Below are 18,211 nucleotides of genomic sequence, written 5' to 3'. Positions count from 1 at the left end.
TTAAGCGTCCGACTTCAGCCAGGTCACGATCTCGCGGTCCGGGAGTTCGAGCCCCGCGTCGGGCTCTGGGCTGATGGCTCGGAGCCTGGAGCCTGTTTCCGATTCTGTGTCTCCCTCTCTCTCTGCCCCTCCCCCGTTCATGCTCTGTCTCTCTCTGTCCCAAAAATAAATAAACGTTGAAAAAAAAAATTAAAAAAAAAAATAAAGGTTTTATCTCTCAGTACGTTGTTCTACTCATATATATACATATACATATATATATGTACATTAGTAAAGAAGTAGGAGGGAAGGAGGCGGGCGAGGAGTAAAAGTTCTCGAAAGAAATCCCCATACCTTGCCAAATTTAAACGCGCCCAAAACTCCTACACCGCCCCCTTTCCTTCCGACCTGAGTTGCTTGCTGCTGCCTACTTCGTTTCCCTGCACATTTGAGGCGCTATTCGTTGGTAAACGTATTTTTAAACCATTTCCTTCTCCCATCTTCTTAAGCATTTGAATACGTTCCTTTGTAGTTTGTGTTATTTCTGCCTATAGTAATAACATTCCTGATAGAAATGTATTTCTTTGGGAATTCATTTCATTTCTCAACAGTTACAACACTATATTATGTCAGGTGCCACAATCCCCGTCTTCCAGAAGTTAGTACTTTGTGGCCAAGTAGCTTCTTAAACTTTCTAAAACGAAATACCTAAGAGGCGGTACCATCACCGTATCATCTGCGCTTCCAAGTTCCTACCTGTTGCGGGGACTTGGTCTGAAGAGATGAATCAGATTTGTCAAATGCATCCTTTCCCTTTTCCACCCACTGCCTTTCTCGCTTTCCGCTGCGACTCCCGAACGCACGTCACCCCTGCCGGTACAAACCCCTGCCGGTCCAAACCCCGAGGCCCAGCCCTCACACAGCGGGAACCCCCCAACCAGGGAATGGAGTTTGGTTTGGGGCCGGCTGGGGGCTGGGAGGACGGGAAGGCGTGTCCCGGCGAACTGAGCCGAGGCGCAGCTCCCACTTCCTGTAAAGCCAATAGAGCGCGAAAGGAATGCCCTAGAAGCGAGGGCGCACCCGATAAAGAAGTATGTACTTAACTCTGCTGCAATCCTGGAACACAGAGGTCTGGGGCAGCCCCGACAAGAGCAAACCAACTCCTACCCCGGCCTCCCCTTCCCCGCCTCCCTTCAAGTCGTCCAATTCTCTTTCGCTTCCTCCGGGTTGCTCCGGAGGCACGTGGTCCCTCCCCGCCCTGCCCCCGCCGCGCCCCTCCCAGCCTTCCAGTCCTCCGGCCCTCCCTCCCGGCGCCGCTCTCTTCCCCTTTCCGTTTTCTCTTCCGCCCCCGCTCTCCATCGTCCTTTTTGATTGGTCGAGCGCACGGGAGCCTGGCTGACCAATCGGCGAGCTGGGCTGGCGGTGATGGGCGTGGCCGCGACTCCGGGGCCCTCAGATCGAGGCTGCCTCCCCCTCTCAGCCGGCAGCACATTCCGCCGCCGTTGCCGCCGCCCGGCCCCGCAGTTGTCTTCTCTGGAGCTGCCGTCGCGCTGGGGTTAGGGCGGGGGGGGGGGCGGGCGGGGAGAGGAGGAGAAGGCCAAGGCGGAGGCAGGTGAGAGGAGGAAGGAAGCGGCGGCCCGGCGAGCATTGCAGCTCAGGCGGCGGCCCGGTTCCTGGGAGTGTCGGTGCGGCGTGGTGGTTGGGGCGGATCCCGCGGGGCCCGGGCGGGGGAAGGAGTCACCGGCCCGGCCATGGCGGACAACGAGAAACTGGACAACCAACGGCTCAAGAATTTCAAGAACAAAGGCCGCGACTTGGAGGTAAACTCGGGGGCGCCGGAGGGGTGGGGGCTTTGGGCCTCGGGCCGATCTCCGCCGGGACTCCCAGTGTGGGGAGTAGGGGCGGGTGCCGCCGCCGGGCCGCGGGGGAATGGCGCTGGGGGCCGGCCCGTCCGTGACGCCTCTGTGAACGCGCCGGGAAGTTTGTGTCGGGCCTGGTCCACCTCCGCCGGGGAGCGAGGTGCTGGGGTACGGCCGGCGCGGCCTAGGCCTGCCGGGGGGAGCCGGCCCGACGCGGGTGCGAGGGGCTGGGCCGCGCGGCAGGGAGGCCGGGCGCGGCGAGTGCGGAGGAGGCGTGCGTGTGCCGCGCCGCTTCGGCCGGGCTGCGGCCCCAGCCCCGGCAGCGGCGGAGATCCCGGCTCTCCCCCGGGCCCCGACGTCTAGCGCCGCGAAAAGGAGGGCGGTGGGAGGTGGGGGGACAAGTGTGTGGCGACCGAGTGGGGCTCGGAACTTCCCCTGCGGGGTCCGCGTCTCCACTTAAAGGCATTTTTTCTGGTCTTCCCGACTCCCGCTTTACCCCTGCCTCCCCCCAATATCCAAACTACAGGAGTCAACTTCTCCGTTGAAAAAAACACCCCCGGCGTGAGAGGCCATCCTGGTGATGCTAACAGTGCCTTCCAGCGGCCTGTGTTTTACTCTGGATATAGCTGATTCAAGATGTGGCTCACGGTGTGCCCTCTTCCAGGCAAAGAATACCCCTTATTTCAGCTTGCTCACAAATCTCTTTATCCCCTCCTGAGAGACCACCAGCTGCATTCTTATATATAAAGTCCACAGGGTTATACAAAGCTGTCATCCTCTAGTCTACAGTATCCTTTCCCTCCACCTGCTGGTGGTGGTAGTGGGGGGATGGGGTGGGTTATGGAATGGCACCATAACGTTTTATTATTTTAAAAGGGCGAAAAAAAAAACCCACCCTTCATTATCTTCGATACAGCTGCTCCTGAGGTTGTTAGGCTACATGAAGTGTGAGGGTGAAATCATACACACACAACACAGATTTTCGATAGAAGACTTCGCTTTAGTTTTAAGAGTCTAAGTAAATCGAGGTGGGTTTTTTTTTTTTAAATAGTTCAATCCTGCGTCTGAATCAGGAATTTAGCTTTGAAAAGAAAGTGAAGTATTTTTTATGTTGTTCCTCAGTACTTTTTTATACTGAGATCTTCAAATTCCCATCACCTGTTTCTGAACTGTGAGCATTTGCTTGACTGAGATAGTAACTATTTTCTGGGCTTTTCACAAAGCCATTCAGTCTCTAAAGTAGTTGGTGCTGTTTTTAGTCGTTTTCATAGTTTGAGGAGCTGTGACTGTGGCTCTTCATTCTGTGAGTGTTTTAAGGTTAACGTGAGACATTATCCTGTGATCCCTTTTTTTAAATGAAAATTTTTAACATCTTTATTGAGGTAATTCATATGCTATAGTAATCACCATTTTAAGTGTCCAGTTTGTGATTTTCTTATTGTTTACCTCGTTGTGTAATCATGTGAAGGAAATTTTTTTTACTAATACCAGTATTTAGAACGAAAAAAAATTACAGAATTTAAAAGTATAAATACCACTAGTGACAGAATCCAAAAAAATAGCAATTAGATGCTTGACAGGTTCTAATCCTTTCCCCTCTACATTTCTGGCAATTTTTTTTTAAACAACCTCATTGAAATGTAATTCATATACCACACCATTCACTTATTTAAAGTGGTTTTTGGTGTTTTCACATAATTGTGCAACCATTAGCACAATCAATCTTAGAACATTTTTATCGCTACAAAAAGAAATTCTAACTCATGAGCAATCTCTATTTCCCAGTTACTCTCTGTGTCTCTAGATTTGTCTATTTTGGACATTTCCTGTAAATGGAGTTATACAGTATGTGATCTTTTGTGAGTGGCTGCTTTTAGGTAGCATAATGCTTTCAAAGTTCACACATGTAACGAAAATGTAACAGTGCTTCCTTCCTTTTAGTGGCTGAATAATTGCTAAATAATATTCCAAACTATGGATATATCACATTTTGTTTATCCATTCATCAGTGGATGGCCATTTGCATTGTTTCCACTTTGTAGCTATTATTCATAACGCTGCTATGAACATTTACTTACACATTTTGTGAGGAACTGTGTTTTCATTTCTTTTGGTTATATACTGAGGAGTGGAATTAATTGGATCATAGGGTGACTTTATGTGTAACCTTTCTTGGGATTGCCAAAATGTTTAAAGTGACTTTTTTTTTGTTTGTTTGTTTTGGTAAATTGATGTTTCCTCTTATCGTGAATCTCTTATTTAGTCAGATTGTGCTGTCTCTATTCAAACAATATTATGAGTGATTTTTAAAAGTAACCATAAATAGGAGCACCTGGATGGCTCAGTTAGTTGAGCATCCAACTCTTGTTTTTGGCTCAAGTCACAGTCCCAGGCTCGTGGGATCAAACCCCACATTGGGCTCCTTGCTGAGTGTGGAGCCTCCTTGAGAATCCCTCTCTTTCTCTCTCTCTCTCTCTCTCTCTCTCTCTCTCTCTCTCTCTCTTTTTCTTCCTCCCCTCTCCCTCCCTTCCATGCTCTCTTTCTGAAATAAAAAATTTTTTTAAATAAATGTAAATTAACCAAATATTTTTGAGAAGTTTATAGTGCCTTAAATGCATCCTTTGGTAACTTTAATAACCATGTGTGTACAAAAGGAAAGTGATATTTTCACTTTTCCACCTAAGGAAATGACATTAATGGAAAATCATACTTTCTCCTCACTTCTTTAGTCACATCACCTGTAGTGAGATAGAAACATCTTTTATTATCCTTGGAGAACACTAGAATGGCCTGTTTTGTGTATTTATTAATTACATATATGTCTGTGCCTCAGAACAATTACTATGCCCATAATCTTCCCCTACAAATTGGTTACTATGTTTTGCTACAATGGTTTCTAAGAAAATACTGCTTTTTGGTTTAGGTCTTAATGATGCCATCTGTTTCACTGGGAGGTTTTTAATGAAGAAGTATAGACCAGTGCTAGTCAATACATTTTGTTTAATCCAGTACATCCAGAATACCAATATAACATCAGCAATGTAAAAAAATATTGAGATATTTTATATTCTCTTTATCCAGAGTCTTCAAAATCTGGTTTGTATTTTACATTTAAAGCATATCTCAGTTTGGACTAGCTACATTTCAGATGCTTAATAACCACATGAGGCTATTGGCTGTCTTATTGGACAGCACAGAAATAGAATAGCATATAGAATGAGATAATTGTACCATTTTTCAGTTTGATCTAACATTGTTTGATTTGAAATTAATAGGGTACAAAGTTTTAGAGTTTAGTGCAATCTCATATTCTGTAAATTTGTGTGTGACCTTGAGAGAGTCAGGTTTATGAGTCTCTCATCTGTAAAACTAGAGGTTCCTAACATCTGCTTCATGAGTGTTGTGAAAATTAATGGGTTAATGTTAGGAAGATGCCTAGCAGTTCTCTGAGCATTTTATCTCTTTTAGCTGTTCTGCTAGGGGGTTAGGGTGACTTAATAGGATTCATTGTAATTGATTCTTTTATTCCCTAGTTTGCAGTTGGCTCTTTGTTTTTCCTCCGTGTCCATACAGAATTTAAGTTACATTGAACTTATAATTAACAGGGAAAGTTTTTAAGGTAGAGATCTGTAATTGCTCATTGAAGGGCAGTTTGGCCACAGGGAATTATTGACCCTTCTAAAGTCATAATTTCTAAGTTTTAGAAGTTGAAACTGATTTAGAGATTTAAATACGACACTGATTCTTACCTTTCATCCTACCATTCTGGCTGTTCCAAAATGTGGTCATGCTAACTTCTTGAAACACAAAAGCATTAAAGAAAGCATATGTCAGTATCCATGTAAAATAATTTATAGGAATCTCAGGTAATATTCAAGACTCAGATGCTTTCTTGCAGTGTGGCAAAGGATCATCATTATTAGTTTAAGAAAAGTAACCATAGAAAGAGTACACTGAATGCAACACAGGAAATGTGTAGTGACCAAATTTCAAATAAAGTATATGTCAAAATATAGCAAATTAAGCTCATCTAGTTTAGGTTTTAAAAGTAGAGGGTCGACTCTTTTGTAGACTTTCCAATAAATCTGCATGATTTTTATACAAGTTCTGAGAGTATCCAGGGCCTAATAGAGCATAAATTCTGTTAGAAAATAATTAGATCTTATAAAAACACAATTAAAAAAACCCTAAATATTAAAGAATAATAAAATGTTATGTGATTGTAAACTTGTGATTGTCCACACAACATAAAGTATGAAGTCAGCTTGAACTTTAGAAATAAATAGTTGTTTGGTTGGCAAGAGTTTAATAAATTGATCAGCTATTTTGTTGTTGTTAAATGGCTTTGGTAGTTTGTAACTGTACAGAGTGAAAAGCATTGTTAAGCTATTAAGTCTTGTTAACTTTTAGAGACTGACCTCTCTCATCACAAATCTTGGAACATATTTACTATACTTAAAATAACTACTGTCTAATTTTTCATATAATAGTCCAAGCATGTGACAATATGAAACATCTGATGGAAGTATAGTTAGGAATTAAATAATTGTTTTTGTGCTTCCTGCCAGCTTTCCTGGTTTATAAGACAGTCAATTTCAGAATTGCTTCATTGATAATCTTTCAGATATCAAAATGTCTTTGTTTTTCATAGTCAAATGAATATACAAGATTGGGAAGAATTTTAGGAGTGATTTAGCTGTAAAAGAATGAAATTACTTTAGAAGAAATGTGTAGGTAGTTTTTAGGCAGTGATGTCTAATACCTGTTAGTGACTGTGGGTCCTCAGTATTTTTAAGTGTTTAATGGAGCAGCATTCATATACTTAATTAAGGCCTATAGTGATAAAATGACAACTTGTGGTCAAGTCTAACCTTGAATGATGATTTTGGTAGTTGCTGGTTTAGTTTTGGAGCAGAGAAGTATGATCGAAGAGAACTGACTTTTGAGCACAGACTGTATATGCTTTTAATTGTATTCTCATTTCTCTCAGTCTAATAAGTAGGAATTAATTATTCATTTTATAGAAGAAAAATCTCTACAGTTAAATGACTTAATAGCATCACACTTAAGGAATGATTTTAATTCAGGTACATGTCAAAGTAAAGTGTGTACTATTTATACCATACCATATTACTTGTCTTTAACTTCTCTCAGCCTTCATACAGGTCTGAAAGTTGATTAAAAGGCTATATGTAAAAGCATAGTCAAATGGGTATAGTAGATATTCAATAAGTGTTTCCTTTTCTCCCAAAGAGAGTTTTGGAAATAGTATATCTAATGTGACCTTTAAACTCTAGAGAACACATTTATAGGCTATTTAGATTTAGTAAAAGGGCTAGAGGAGACTCCTGGTTTTTTTACAGTTAATGTGAGAACAACCTCTGTATTGGCACCTGTTAAATAAGGACAGATATATACTGTATGTGCTTCTAAGGGCCTCAGTTCAAAAGCTTTGGGAGCATAAGATGTGTTTATGCTGTTAAAAATTAAGAACCTCAAAGAGCTTTGTGGGTTTCTATCAACATCATTTCAGAAATTAGAACTAAGAATTTTAAAAAATATTAACTCCTAAAAAATCATGAAACTATTGTATAGAAACATAAATTTCTAATGAAATAACTTATTTCCCAAAACCCAAAAAATTTGGTGAAAAGAATGACCATGTTTAACTTTTTTTGAAGTGTATCTTATGTATGGGACAAGAAAAGATAGTTGGATTCTCATGTCTGTTTCTGAATTCAGTCTTTTGTGCTAATGTTGGTTGAAGTTTATGAAGAGTATCCAACTTCACACAGATAGGCAGTTGGAAAGGGAGGATGTTTTAATAGGCTTTTCAGATAATTATGGAAATTTTTGTTTTTGATTCTATACAGTAACTCCACAAAATAGTTTCTTAAGGGTTAGTTGCAATATGGAATCTGAAGCCACATCAGTGAACCTTTCATACTCTGTTATGTTAGAATTTATAGGTCTGTCTTGCACCTGGAATGTATCTTTTGCCCATGCCTGATTTTGTAACAGCATGTATTGGTCATTTGGAAAATATTAGTTCACAGAATTATATAGATCTTCCAAATACTGACACATTTTATTATATAATGAAAATTCACAATTATTGTCAGTTAGTGTCACCAAATAGGTTATCAGAAAAATCTTAAATATTAGGCATTTGTGAAGCTCATAGTGGTGGATACAGGTTTTCCAAAATTCTTATTTTCATTTGAAAGCTTAAATTTTATCATTAGCAAGAAACTCTGTAGTTGTTTCCCTTGAAGCCATAAGCTCACTTTGCTCATTTTTGTGAAAACATCTGCCAGACTCTGTCTGAATAGCCATAATTTGTCTGTCAGTCGTTCTTTCAAGTAAAAATGGTGTTCCATGAAAAAAATGACTAGTTCAGTTTGCAAATCAAGCTCACAAAAACTTTCTCCTTGAGACAGTCCTCGTATGGCAGAAGTGGGTATTTTGCAGAAGAGGTTTATGTGTAATCCCCATTTTATCACAAAATTTTAGAAAGTCTGGTTTTTAATTAAGGTAATTTTTTACTGTTTAATCAAGGACATTAAGTGAACTGGCTTTTTTTTTGACTGAAATACAGTGAGTACTTACACAGCTTGGTGACATTGCCTTTAATTCATGCTCAAGCACCAGCAGTTTCACCCGCTGCATTGCACTGCAGTGCAAATATTAGCACGATAATATTAGTAGTAAGATGAAATAGTTTTGATCTGTGGACCCTCTGAAAAGGTTTCCAATGTCCCCACAGGGACCTATTGATAACACTTTTGAGTACTGTTGTCTTTGTTGATTAGCGTTACTTCTGTAAGAGGTGACTGTCACTTTTAATTAATAAAGCTCTTAAAAGACTTTGTAGTATCACAGTTAAAGAACATGGACTATAGAGTCACACCAGGATATGAACCCTGTTTCTTCCATTTAATAGTTATGGAAGTTAACTTAATCTTTCTAAACCATTTAAATGCTTAATAGTGCCTGGCATATAGTATATGCAGAGTGAATGGAGGCTTTTTTTAAATTTCTTCCAGGTTGCTTCATCGTTCATTTTATCCAGATAACCCCTTGTGTTCCCTGTCAGAATAATATTTTGTTTGCAGTTCCTTTTTTACCACTGTGTACCATAACTCAAATCATATCACATAAATTGGGGAAGGCTTCCTTTTCCCTTCATTAGCACTCAAGTGAAAGCCTTCTCCTGTGTGCTTCAACCAAATTGTGGCAAAATTACTAGTTTCTGACTTCATTTCTTTAATTCTGTGTTGTAAGTAGGTTAGTAAATACTTTATGTAGTTTGTAACTGTTTTTCCACAAGATTGTAAATTTAATCAGAAAATAGTTCTAATTCACAGTGTTTAGTACCTGTGATGAAAAATGACTTAAGGTGATAGACATGCTGGTGATATAAGAGTAGCATGACTATTTAAAATCTAAGCTTTTTCGGGGCGCCTGGGTGGCGCAGTCGGTTAAGCGTCCGACTTCAGCCAGGTCACCATCTCGCGGTCTGTGAGTTCGAGCCCCGCGTCGGGCTCTGGGCTGATGGCTCAGAGCCTGGAGCCTGTTTCCGATTCTGTGTCTCCCTCTCTCTCTGCCCCTCGCCTGTTCATGCTCTGTCTCTCTCTGTCCCAAAAATAAATAAATGTTGAAAAAAAAATTTTTTTTTAAATAAATAAATAAAAAAAATAAAATCTAAGCTTTTTCTATTACTGTTTATTTACTATTAGAACAAAATTTTATTGGCTGTCACTTTTACCGTAAATTTACTGTACATGAAACCTGACATAAATTACAATTTCAATAATTTGTTTTGAGAAACCTGTATTTTATTAAACTTTTATTAACAAAAGTCAGAATCCTAAGATAATATGGTGTTTTATAATTTGGTGGTAGACATATTTTTAATATTGGAAAGCAAATCATATTCTCCGTTTCCTTTTTTTTTTTAATGTTTATTTATTTATTTTTGAGAGGGAGAGCTAGTGAGTAGGGGAGGAGCAGAGAGAGGGAGAGAGAGAATGCCAGGCAGACTCCACGTTGTCAGCACAGAGCCCATTGTGGGAGTCAATCTCACAAACTGTACATCATGACCTGACCTGAAAGCAAGAGCCAGACGCTTAGCCAGCTGCACCACTCAGGCACCCCATCCTATTCTTTTATGAAAAGTTTAGTTCCGGGGCGCCTGGATGGCTCAGTCGGTTGAGTGTCTGAATTTGGCCCAGGTCATGATCTCACGTTTCGTGGGTTCGAGCTCTGCGTTGCGCTATGTGCTGACAGCTCAGAGCCTGGAGCCTGCTTTGGATTCTGTGTCTCCCTCTCTCTGCCCCTCCCCCGCTGGTGCTCTGTCTCTGTCTGCCTCTCAAAAATAAAGAAATGTAATTGAAAAAAAAAGTTTAGTTGCTCAGTATTTATTCATAATACTTGTTTTAGTTTTTTTGTTTTGTTTTTGTTTTTTTTTTTTAGTTTATTTATTTTGAGAGAGACAGAGCGAGTGGGGAGGGGCAGAGATGGGGAGGGAGAGAGAATCCCAAGCAGGCTCTGGGCTGTCAACACAGGGCCCAGTGTGGGGCTCAAACTCACAAACCATGAGATCATGACCTGAGCAGAAACCAAGAGTCTGATGCTTAACAGACTGAGCCACCCAGGCACCCCAAGTACTTCTTTTAGTTTTTATAGAATGTCTTTGTGATTCCTTAAAGTAGGTATTACATAAATTTATTTAGTTAATGGTAATTATATCCTGATAGCTTTACAAGTAGTGTCTGCTTGGTTGTACTGAATGACTCTATCCTCTTTGCCACCCATCCTGCCTTTTTACCCTGGTCCTTTGTACTCACTTTCAGCTGTCGCTGGTCCAGAAAAGCAAGGAAAATATAGTCTTAATATTTTCAAGTAATTGTTACATTATTCTTGGCTCTTTAGTAAGTATGAAACCCAGTCTTTTTTTACTCTAAATAGTGGCTTTAAGGATACCCTGAACTCTTTCTTCATAATGTTGTTAGTGTGAAAAGTTAAGTCTGATAGCTTTAGGTCGAGAGAGCTCATTTTTATACTATGTAGTTATGTTTTAGGGAAAAGAAACCCAGTTCACATTAGTTGAAACATAAGCTTTCATAACCCAGTAAGTCCAGGGCCACAACTGACATTAATTGTGATAAGAGTTCTAGTGAAAGTCTAGGGAAGACTGATTGATCAAGATTTGATTGCATGCTTATGCCTCAATCACTTTGGGTAGAGAAATATGGTTCTGTGATTGGCCAGCAAAAAGTCACATGTCATGTGTCCAGGTGTGTGTGTGTGTGGGGGGGTAGATGGGGAGGGATGTTGGTAATTTCACTTAACCCTCAGATTTGTCACAAGAACAAGGGGTCTGTTAAGAGTAAGAAAGGAAGAAAAAATTTACTGAAGACAAAATTATAAAGCAGCACCATTCAATACAGATGTAGAATGGTTCCTTATTTTGCCTTTGAATATTATGTGGGAATGTTTGTTGTATTACAAGCGTATCTATAAAATTGAACTCATTGTTGATCAACTGTTTTCTCCAAAATTTTGAGTGTTCACATTTTTTCTCTTGATGTCTCGAATAATTTTTCCCAGTTCCCTTTTGTTCTCCTGCTTTAAAATAGTATTCTCCTCAAATGATGGAAAAGCTTAATTAGGACCAATAAACAAATACAAAAAGACCAACATCGTTACTCGTTAGGGAAATGGCAGATCAAAACCATAATGAGATACCATTTCAACCTGCTAGAAGGGGTTCTTTAAGTATGAAAATTAAAGTAAGTAAACAAAAACAATAAAAAGTGTTGGTGAGGATATGGAGAAAGGGCACCCCTCATACATGGCTGATTGGAATGTAAAATGGTGCATTCCACCTTGGAATGTAGTTTGGCAGTTCCTCAAAAAGTTATACAGTTAACATGTGACCTAGCAATTCCACCTCTAGGTATAACACCCAGGAGATTTAAAAACAAGTGTCTGCACAAAAACTTGTATATGAATGTTCCTAGTAGCATTATCCATTGTAGCTGAAACGGAGACAACCCAAATGTCCATCAACTGATGAATGGCTAAACAAAATACGGTCTATACATACAATGGAATACTATTCTGCCATTAAAAGGAATGAAGTACCACTGCATGCTATACCATGATGAACCTTGAAAGTATTATGCTACCTGAGAGAAGCCAGTCATAAAGGATCCCATACTCTATAATTTCAATTATATGAAATGTCCAGGATAGGCAAACACATAGAGACAGAAAGTGCATTAATAGTTCCCAAGGCCTGGGACAAGGGGCACATGGAGAATGACTGCTAATGGGTATGGGGGCTTTTTATGGTGAAGACAGTAATTAGATGTAATTAGATGGTGGTTTATGTGCAACTTTATAGTAAAAAAAACCACTGAATTGTACACTTTAAGTGAATTGTATGGTGTGTGAATTATATCTCAATAAAGCTGTATGTCTTTTTATTTTTTTATTTTTTTTTTCAACGTTTATTTATTTTTGCGACAGAGAGAGACAGAGCATGAACGGGGGAGGGGCAGAGAGAGAGGGAGACACAGAATCGGAAACAGGCTCCAGGCTCTGAGCCATCAGCCCAGAGCCTGACGCGGGGCTCGAACTCACGGACCGCGAGATCGTGACCTGGCTGAAGTCGGACGCTTAACCGACTGCGCCACCCAGGCGCCCCAAGCTGTATGTCTTTTTAAAAAAGCTTACTAGAAGTAAATAGGGACTGTGACAACGTTCCACTAACGAAGGGTCACAGGTGAACTCCTGTTATCTCTTTTTACCGACTTCTCCATCTGCCCTTCTCTGTGTTGAATTTATTTGTTCAGCAAATATTTATTCAGTTCCTGTGTCTGAGGTTCTGTTGTAAGCAGTGAGGATAGAATAATGAATAACACTGGCTAAATTATCATGGAGTTTACATTCTAGCAAGTCAAGATTTCTCAGATTCCTGCTCTAAACTGACCCTGTGGGGATATTCAACCTAACATAAATTGAGCTGGTGTTGTGGTAGATCTCTTATCTTTCTTTCCTAAACTCAAATTCGCCCCAAACATGAACAGAAAAGACATCCTAAATGTTTACTGTCCAGTAACTCTTCCTTTGAGGTTTGTGGAAATGCTGGATTTTTAGAGTGGAAAGACCTAGGGTTACATTTTAATAACTGTATGCCATTAGGAAAGCTTAATAAATTTTTTTAACCTCAATTACTGTAAAATTAAAATCCACCTAATAGGTACTTGCTTTGATTAAGCTTTTAAGAATGCAGAGAACACCTTTTATTCGGACCAGGTCAAATAAGGTGGGATGTTAGGAAAATTAAGGAGCCAATTCTCACATTATGCAGCATACCTCAGGTAAGAGTGTCTTGGTGGTAGGAATTCATGGATACTCTTTGTGCTGCTCTGCCAGCCACTAACCCAGTTGCTAAGTTTTATTTTTCCCAGGTATCAATGGTCTTATTAGTCTTTATGTAGTTTTGTGTTCAATTACTGAGAGAATCTGAACTAATACAGCTCTGCCCAAGGTGAAACAGATTGTTTTTACTGGCCTGCTTATGGATTGGCTTTTCCTGAGTCAAGTGCTTTCCCTTCACCCCACCCCAGTCAGCAGTGATGTGAAAGGGGGGGTATCACATGATAAAGAACAGCCTTTGCTTGCTTCTGCAGCAGCATCCCTGGAAAGAGAAATTTCTCTTAGACAGGGTTGTAAGTATGACATTATTTAGCTAATGTCACTCCATTCTTACTTTTCTGTTAACTTTCTACTCACTTTTAAAAATCTGGGGCACATGATTTACCTCATTATTAATCTCATCTCCACAGTGATTGCCTTATTTCTGCTTTTGCTCTTGTCCAATTCATAAAACAATCAGCATGGTTCTTTTAAAAAATGAAATGATGCCCCTCCTCTGCTTCAGTAGCTTCCCACCACATTTAGCTTCCAAACTCTTTACTGAGACTTTCAAGGCCTTGTCACATCTGGTCCCTATCTATTTCTCCTACCTCTGTCACTTTATTTTCTCCCTTAGTTATTATACTCTCATCTTCTTTTCAGTTTTTGAACTCTTAACACTTCAATAGCTCTCTCATCTTTAGGCTCTTAACACATGCTGGTCTATCTGAATGCTTTCTTCACCCCCTCTACCTGCATCCCCTTTCCTTCACTGCTTGGTTATTTCTCATTCTTTGAGTCTTCAATGTAACTTACTTAGAAATGCCATCCTCCCAACTCCCCACCCCCCACTGAGCTAATTGAAATTTAACCCCCCTTGTTGTTTTTCTTAAGAACACTGATGATAATTTGTTAGTGGGTTCACTCACTATTAATTTCTCCCATCAGACTAGAAGCTCTGTGAGAGTACAATCTTTGTCTGTTTTGTATACCACTCTTTTCTTAATTCTCATTACAGGGCCTGGCATGTAAGTGGCACTTAAGTAAATACTTGAGGGAATTAATTGAAACTTAAAAAAAGATGTGTGTGTGCACTCTGATTAGAATTGATGGCTAAATCAAAAAATTTTTTAAGTCAAGGTAATTTTTGTCTCTTGAAATGGTAATGGCATGGTAATTATAGAAGTCTTTCAGAAAAATGGGAAAATAAAGTAATCTTCCATAATCTTACTGCTATTAATCTTTTAGAATGTTTCCTTTTCCTTGTGTACAGCTTTTCAAATATATTTGGACTTAATTTGGGTTCTTATGAGAATAACTCATAGTAGAATACAGCCAAGTTTCTCCACCTTGACACTAGTGGTACTTTGGGCCAAATGATATTTTGTCGTGGGAGAACCATTCTGTGCATTGTAGGATGTTTTAGCAGCATCCCTTGCCCCTACTACTAGATGCCCGTAGCATGCTCCCTCCCAGTGTTAACAGCCAAAATTGTCTCCAGAAATTGCCAAATGTTCCCTGACTGGGAAAATCTCCCTGGATGAGAACTGTTGGGATTCACTAAGTTCAGTAGATTTCCCAGAACACCATTACTTCAATGAATTTCTGTTGTCTATAAAGTCAGTCAAAATTTTTTAATAAGTCACATATTTCAGGCTGTCAGTTCGGTTTAGCAGATATCTGAGTGTTTCCTACATAAATACTAGGGAAGGGGCAAACACTAAACAGCAAATTAATTCTTGGGGTGCCTGGGTGGCTCAGTCGGTTGAACGACCGACTTCGGCTCAGGTCATGATCTCACGGTTTTTGAGTTGGAGCCCCGCGTCAGGCTCTGTGCTGACAGCTCAGAGCCTAGAGCCTGCTTTGGATTCTGTATCTCCCTCTCTGTCTGCCCCTCCCCCGCTCATGCTCTGTCTCTCTCTGTCTCAGAAATAAATAAACATTAAAAAAAATTTTTTTTAAATTCTTACCTTTTTAGTTTATAATTCCCCCATTTGTATAACTTCATCTTAGACTCTTCTGCCACTTGGGCAGGTAAATCCACCTTAACTTTAACACTCAGTTTTGCTTGTCTTATCTTTGCTTTTAGTGGATCCCTTGGAAACACCTTCTTGTTTTCCTTTTACTTTGCCATTTCTGATTTATATTTCTAGGTTGCACTGAAGCCTCAGTTGAATTGGAGGCGTCGGTTCAATATGGACTTTGTCTATTTTTTTTTTTAATTTTTTTTTTCAACGTTTATTTATTTTTGGGACAGAGAGAGACAGCATGAACGGGGGAGGGGCAGAGAGAGAGGGAGACACAGAATTGGAAACAGGCTCCAGGCTCTGAGCCATCAGCCCAGAGCCTGATGCGGGGCTCGAACTCCCGGACCGCGAGATCGTGACCTGGCTGAAGTCGGACGCTCAACCGACTGTGCCACCCAGGCGCCCCTGGACTTTGTCTATTTTGTATACTACTCTAAGTTCTCATCACAGAGTCTGGCATACAGATTTTCCTCATCAACAATTTGTATTGATCACTCATTGAACTCTTAGACTAGTTATTTATGTACCCACATTTAGTATTTCCTCATGTAAGGTAATGTTTTCACTTGTGTGTTTTGTAGAGAAAAGTATTGCAAAAGGGTATGTATGACTTATACACCAACAAATTGGATAACCTAGATGAAATGGATATATTGCTAGAAACATACAATGTACCAAGACTGAATCTTGAAGAAACAGAAAATCTAAACAGACCTATAACTAGTAAAAAGATTGAATCACTAATCAGAAATCCCCCAACAAAGAAAAGCCCAGGTTCAGAGGACTTCACTGGTGAATTCTACCAAACATTTAAAGAATTAACACCGATCCTGTTTAAACTTTTTCAAAAAACTGAAGAGAAGGGAATACTTTAACATTCATTCTATGAGGCCAGCATTACTCTAGTACCAAAGCCAAAGACACTACCAGAAAACTGCAGACCAATATCTTTGATGAATAGTGTTGGCAGAAATTTTCAAAAGAGTAGCAAACAATTCAACAGCATATTAAGAGGATTATATACTGTGGCCAAGTGGGATTTATTCCTGGAATGTAATGTAATGATTCAATATATGAAAATGAGTGTACTATATAACACATTAACAAGAATGAAGAACAAAACCACACATGATCTCCATTGATACAGAAAAAGCATTTGACAAAAATCAGTACTCCCTCATGATAAAAACCCTCAACTAGGAATGGAAGCAAACTACCTCAACATAATAAAGATCAAATATGAAAAACACCAGCAGACAACATATTCAATGATAAGTGAAAGCTTTTCCTGTAAGAATAAGAATAAGACAAGGATGCCCACTTCTACCAATTCTGTTCAGCATAGTCTTGAAGTCCTAGCCAGAGCAGTTAGGCAAGAAAAAAGAAATAAAAAGCATCCAAAGTGGAAAGGAAGAAGTAAAACTATGTTTGTAGATGGCTTGATCTTTTTATGTAGAAAACTCTAAAGATCCTCCCCAAAAAATGTTAGCAGTAATTAATGATTCAGCAAAGTTACGGGATGTAAAATCAGCATACACTCCTGAGGAACAATCTGTAAAGGAAAGTGAGAAACATATTTAGTTACAGTAACATCAAAAGGAGTAAAATACTTAGGAATAAACTTAACCAATGAAGTAAAAGACTTTTACATTGAAAATTACAAAACATTGCTGAAAGAAATTAAAGAGGACATAAATAAATGGAAAGGCATCGCATGTTCATAGGTTGGAGGACTTACTGTTAAGTGTCTACAAAGTGATCTACAGATTTAATGCAGTCTCTATCAAAATCCCAGTGGTGTTATTTGTAGAAATAGAAGAGTCCATATGGAATTGTAAGGAACGCTGAATAGCCAAAACAATCCTGAAAAAGACAAAAGTTGGGGAGGTCTCACACTTCCTAATTTAAAACTTACTCCAAAGCTATAGTATTCAAGACAGTGTGGTATTGACACAAAGTCATACATAGACCAGTGGAATAGAATAGGGAGCCCAGAAATAAACTCTTGCATGTAAGATTTTTTTTTTTAATGTCAGATTTTTGACAACAGTGCCAAGACCATTCAGTGGTAAAAGACCATCTTTTCAACAAATGGGGCTGAGAAATTTTGATATCCACAAGCAGAACAATGAAGGTGGACCCTCACCTAACACCATATACTAGAAACTAAACTCAAAATGGATCAAGGACCTAAACATACGACCTAAAACAAAACTTAGGGAAAAAACAGGTCAAAAACTTCATGACATTGGATTGGACAGTGATATCTTGGGTATGACACCAAAGACGTGTGTGTGTGTGTGTGTGTGTGTGTGTCTTGTACAAAATAGGTGAATATAAAAAACTAGAAATGCAATTTTTTTCTGTTCTTTATTTTCTGACTTTTCCAAAGAGATATGTATAACTTCTGAATTTAATACATTTCCCTATTCAAATATTAGATAGTGAAGCTACTGTAACCCCATTCCTTGGAGTTAACAACTGTTAATAATTTCTTAACTTTTTTTGTGATTTTTAAAGTATAATTATGCACTAATTATTTCCGTGCTTATAATTTAGATGTGGATCATTTAAAATTTTCTTTTTAATGTTTTTTATTTTTGAGAGAGAGAGAGAGAATGTGAGTGTGGGGGGTGGGCAGGGCAGAGAGAGCGGGAGACCCAGAATTCAAAGCGGGCTGTCAGCACAGAGCCTGATGCGGGGCTGGAACTCATGAACTGTGAGATCATAACCTGAGCCGAAGTAAGACGCTTACCTGACTGAGCCATCCAGGCACCCCTAGATGTGGATCATTTTAAAGTATTATTATTTTTAGTAGAATTCTTTTTAAAAACTGTTACTGTAGCTTGCCACAGTTAAATCTGGCCTCCTGTTGAATTTACTTTCAGACTTACACTCAGTCTTGAGTTATCTTTTTAT

General features: G+C 39.6%; 1 protein-coding gene and 1 long non-coding RNA gene across 12 annotated transcripts in view; one reads left to right on the top strand and one right to left on the bottom strand.

The window, feature by feature from the left end:
* LOC121033928 (uncharacterized) overlaps positions 1-1,211 on the bottom strand; it is a 72,529-nt gene extending 71,318 nt beyond the window's left edge. For all 9 annotated transcript variants that reach the window (XR_005792199.1, XR_005792200.1, XR_005792202.1 and 6 more), the window contains exon 1: positions 736-1,211. This is a non-coding gene — a long non-coding RNA (uncharacterized LOC121033928). The remainder of the gene's footprint in view (positions 1-735) is intronic.
* A 352-nt stretch (positions 1,212-1,563) lies between these two features.
* KPNA4 (karyopherin subunit alpha 4) overlaps positions 1,564-18,211 on the top strand; it is a 68,636-nt gene continuing 51,988 nt past the window's right edge. Inside the window, exons 1-2 of one of the 3 annotated variants that reach the window (XM_040480635.1) lie at positions 1,564-1,799; positions 2,365-2,502. In XM_040480635.1, the coding sequence (XP_040336569.1) occupies positions 2,419-2,502 (84 nt within the window). In that variant the 5' untranslated portion in view covers positions 1,564-1,799; positions 2,365-2,418. Of the gene's footprint in view, positions 1,800-2,364; positions 2,503-18,211 lie in introns of those variants that run through there. The other 2 variants (XM_040480636.1, XM_040480637.1) reach the window with 2 other exon arrangements.

Source organism: Herpailurus yagouaroundi, unplaced genomic scaffold (assembly GCF_014898765.1).
Source record: "Herpailurus yagouaroundi ecotype Mexico unplaced genomic scaffold, PumYag 159, whole genome shotgun sequence".
Classification (NCBI taxonomy): Eukaryota; Metazoa; Chordata; class Mammalia; order Carnivora; family Felidae; genus Herpailurus; species Herpailurus yagouaroundi.
The sequence above is the reverse complement of the archived record's forward strand: the minus strand, read 5'-3'. Positions and strand labels throughout refer to the sequence as shown.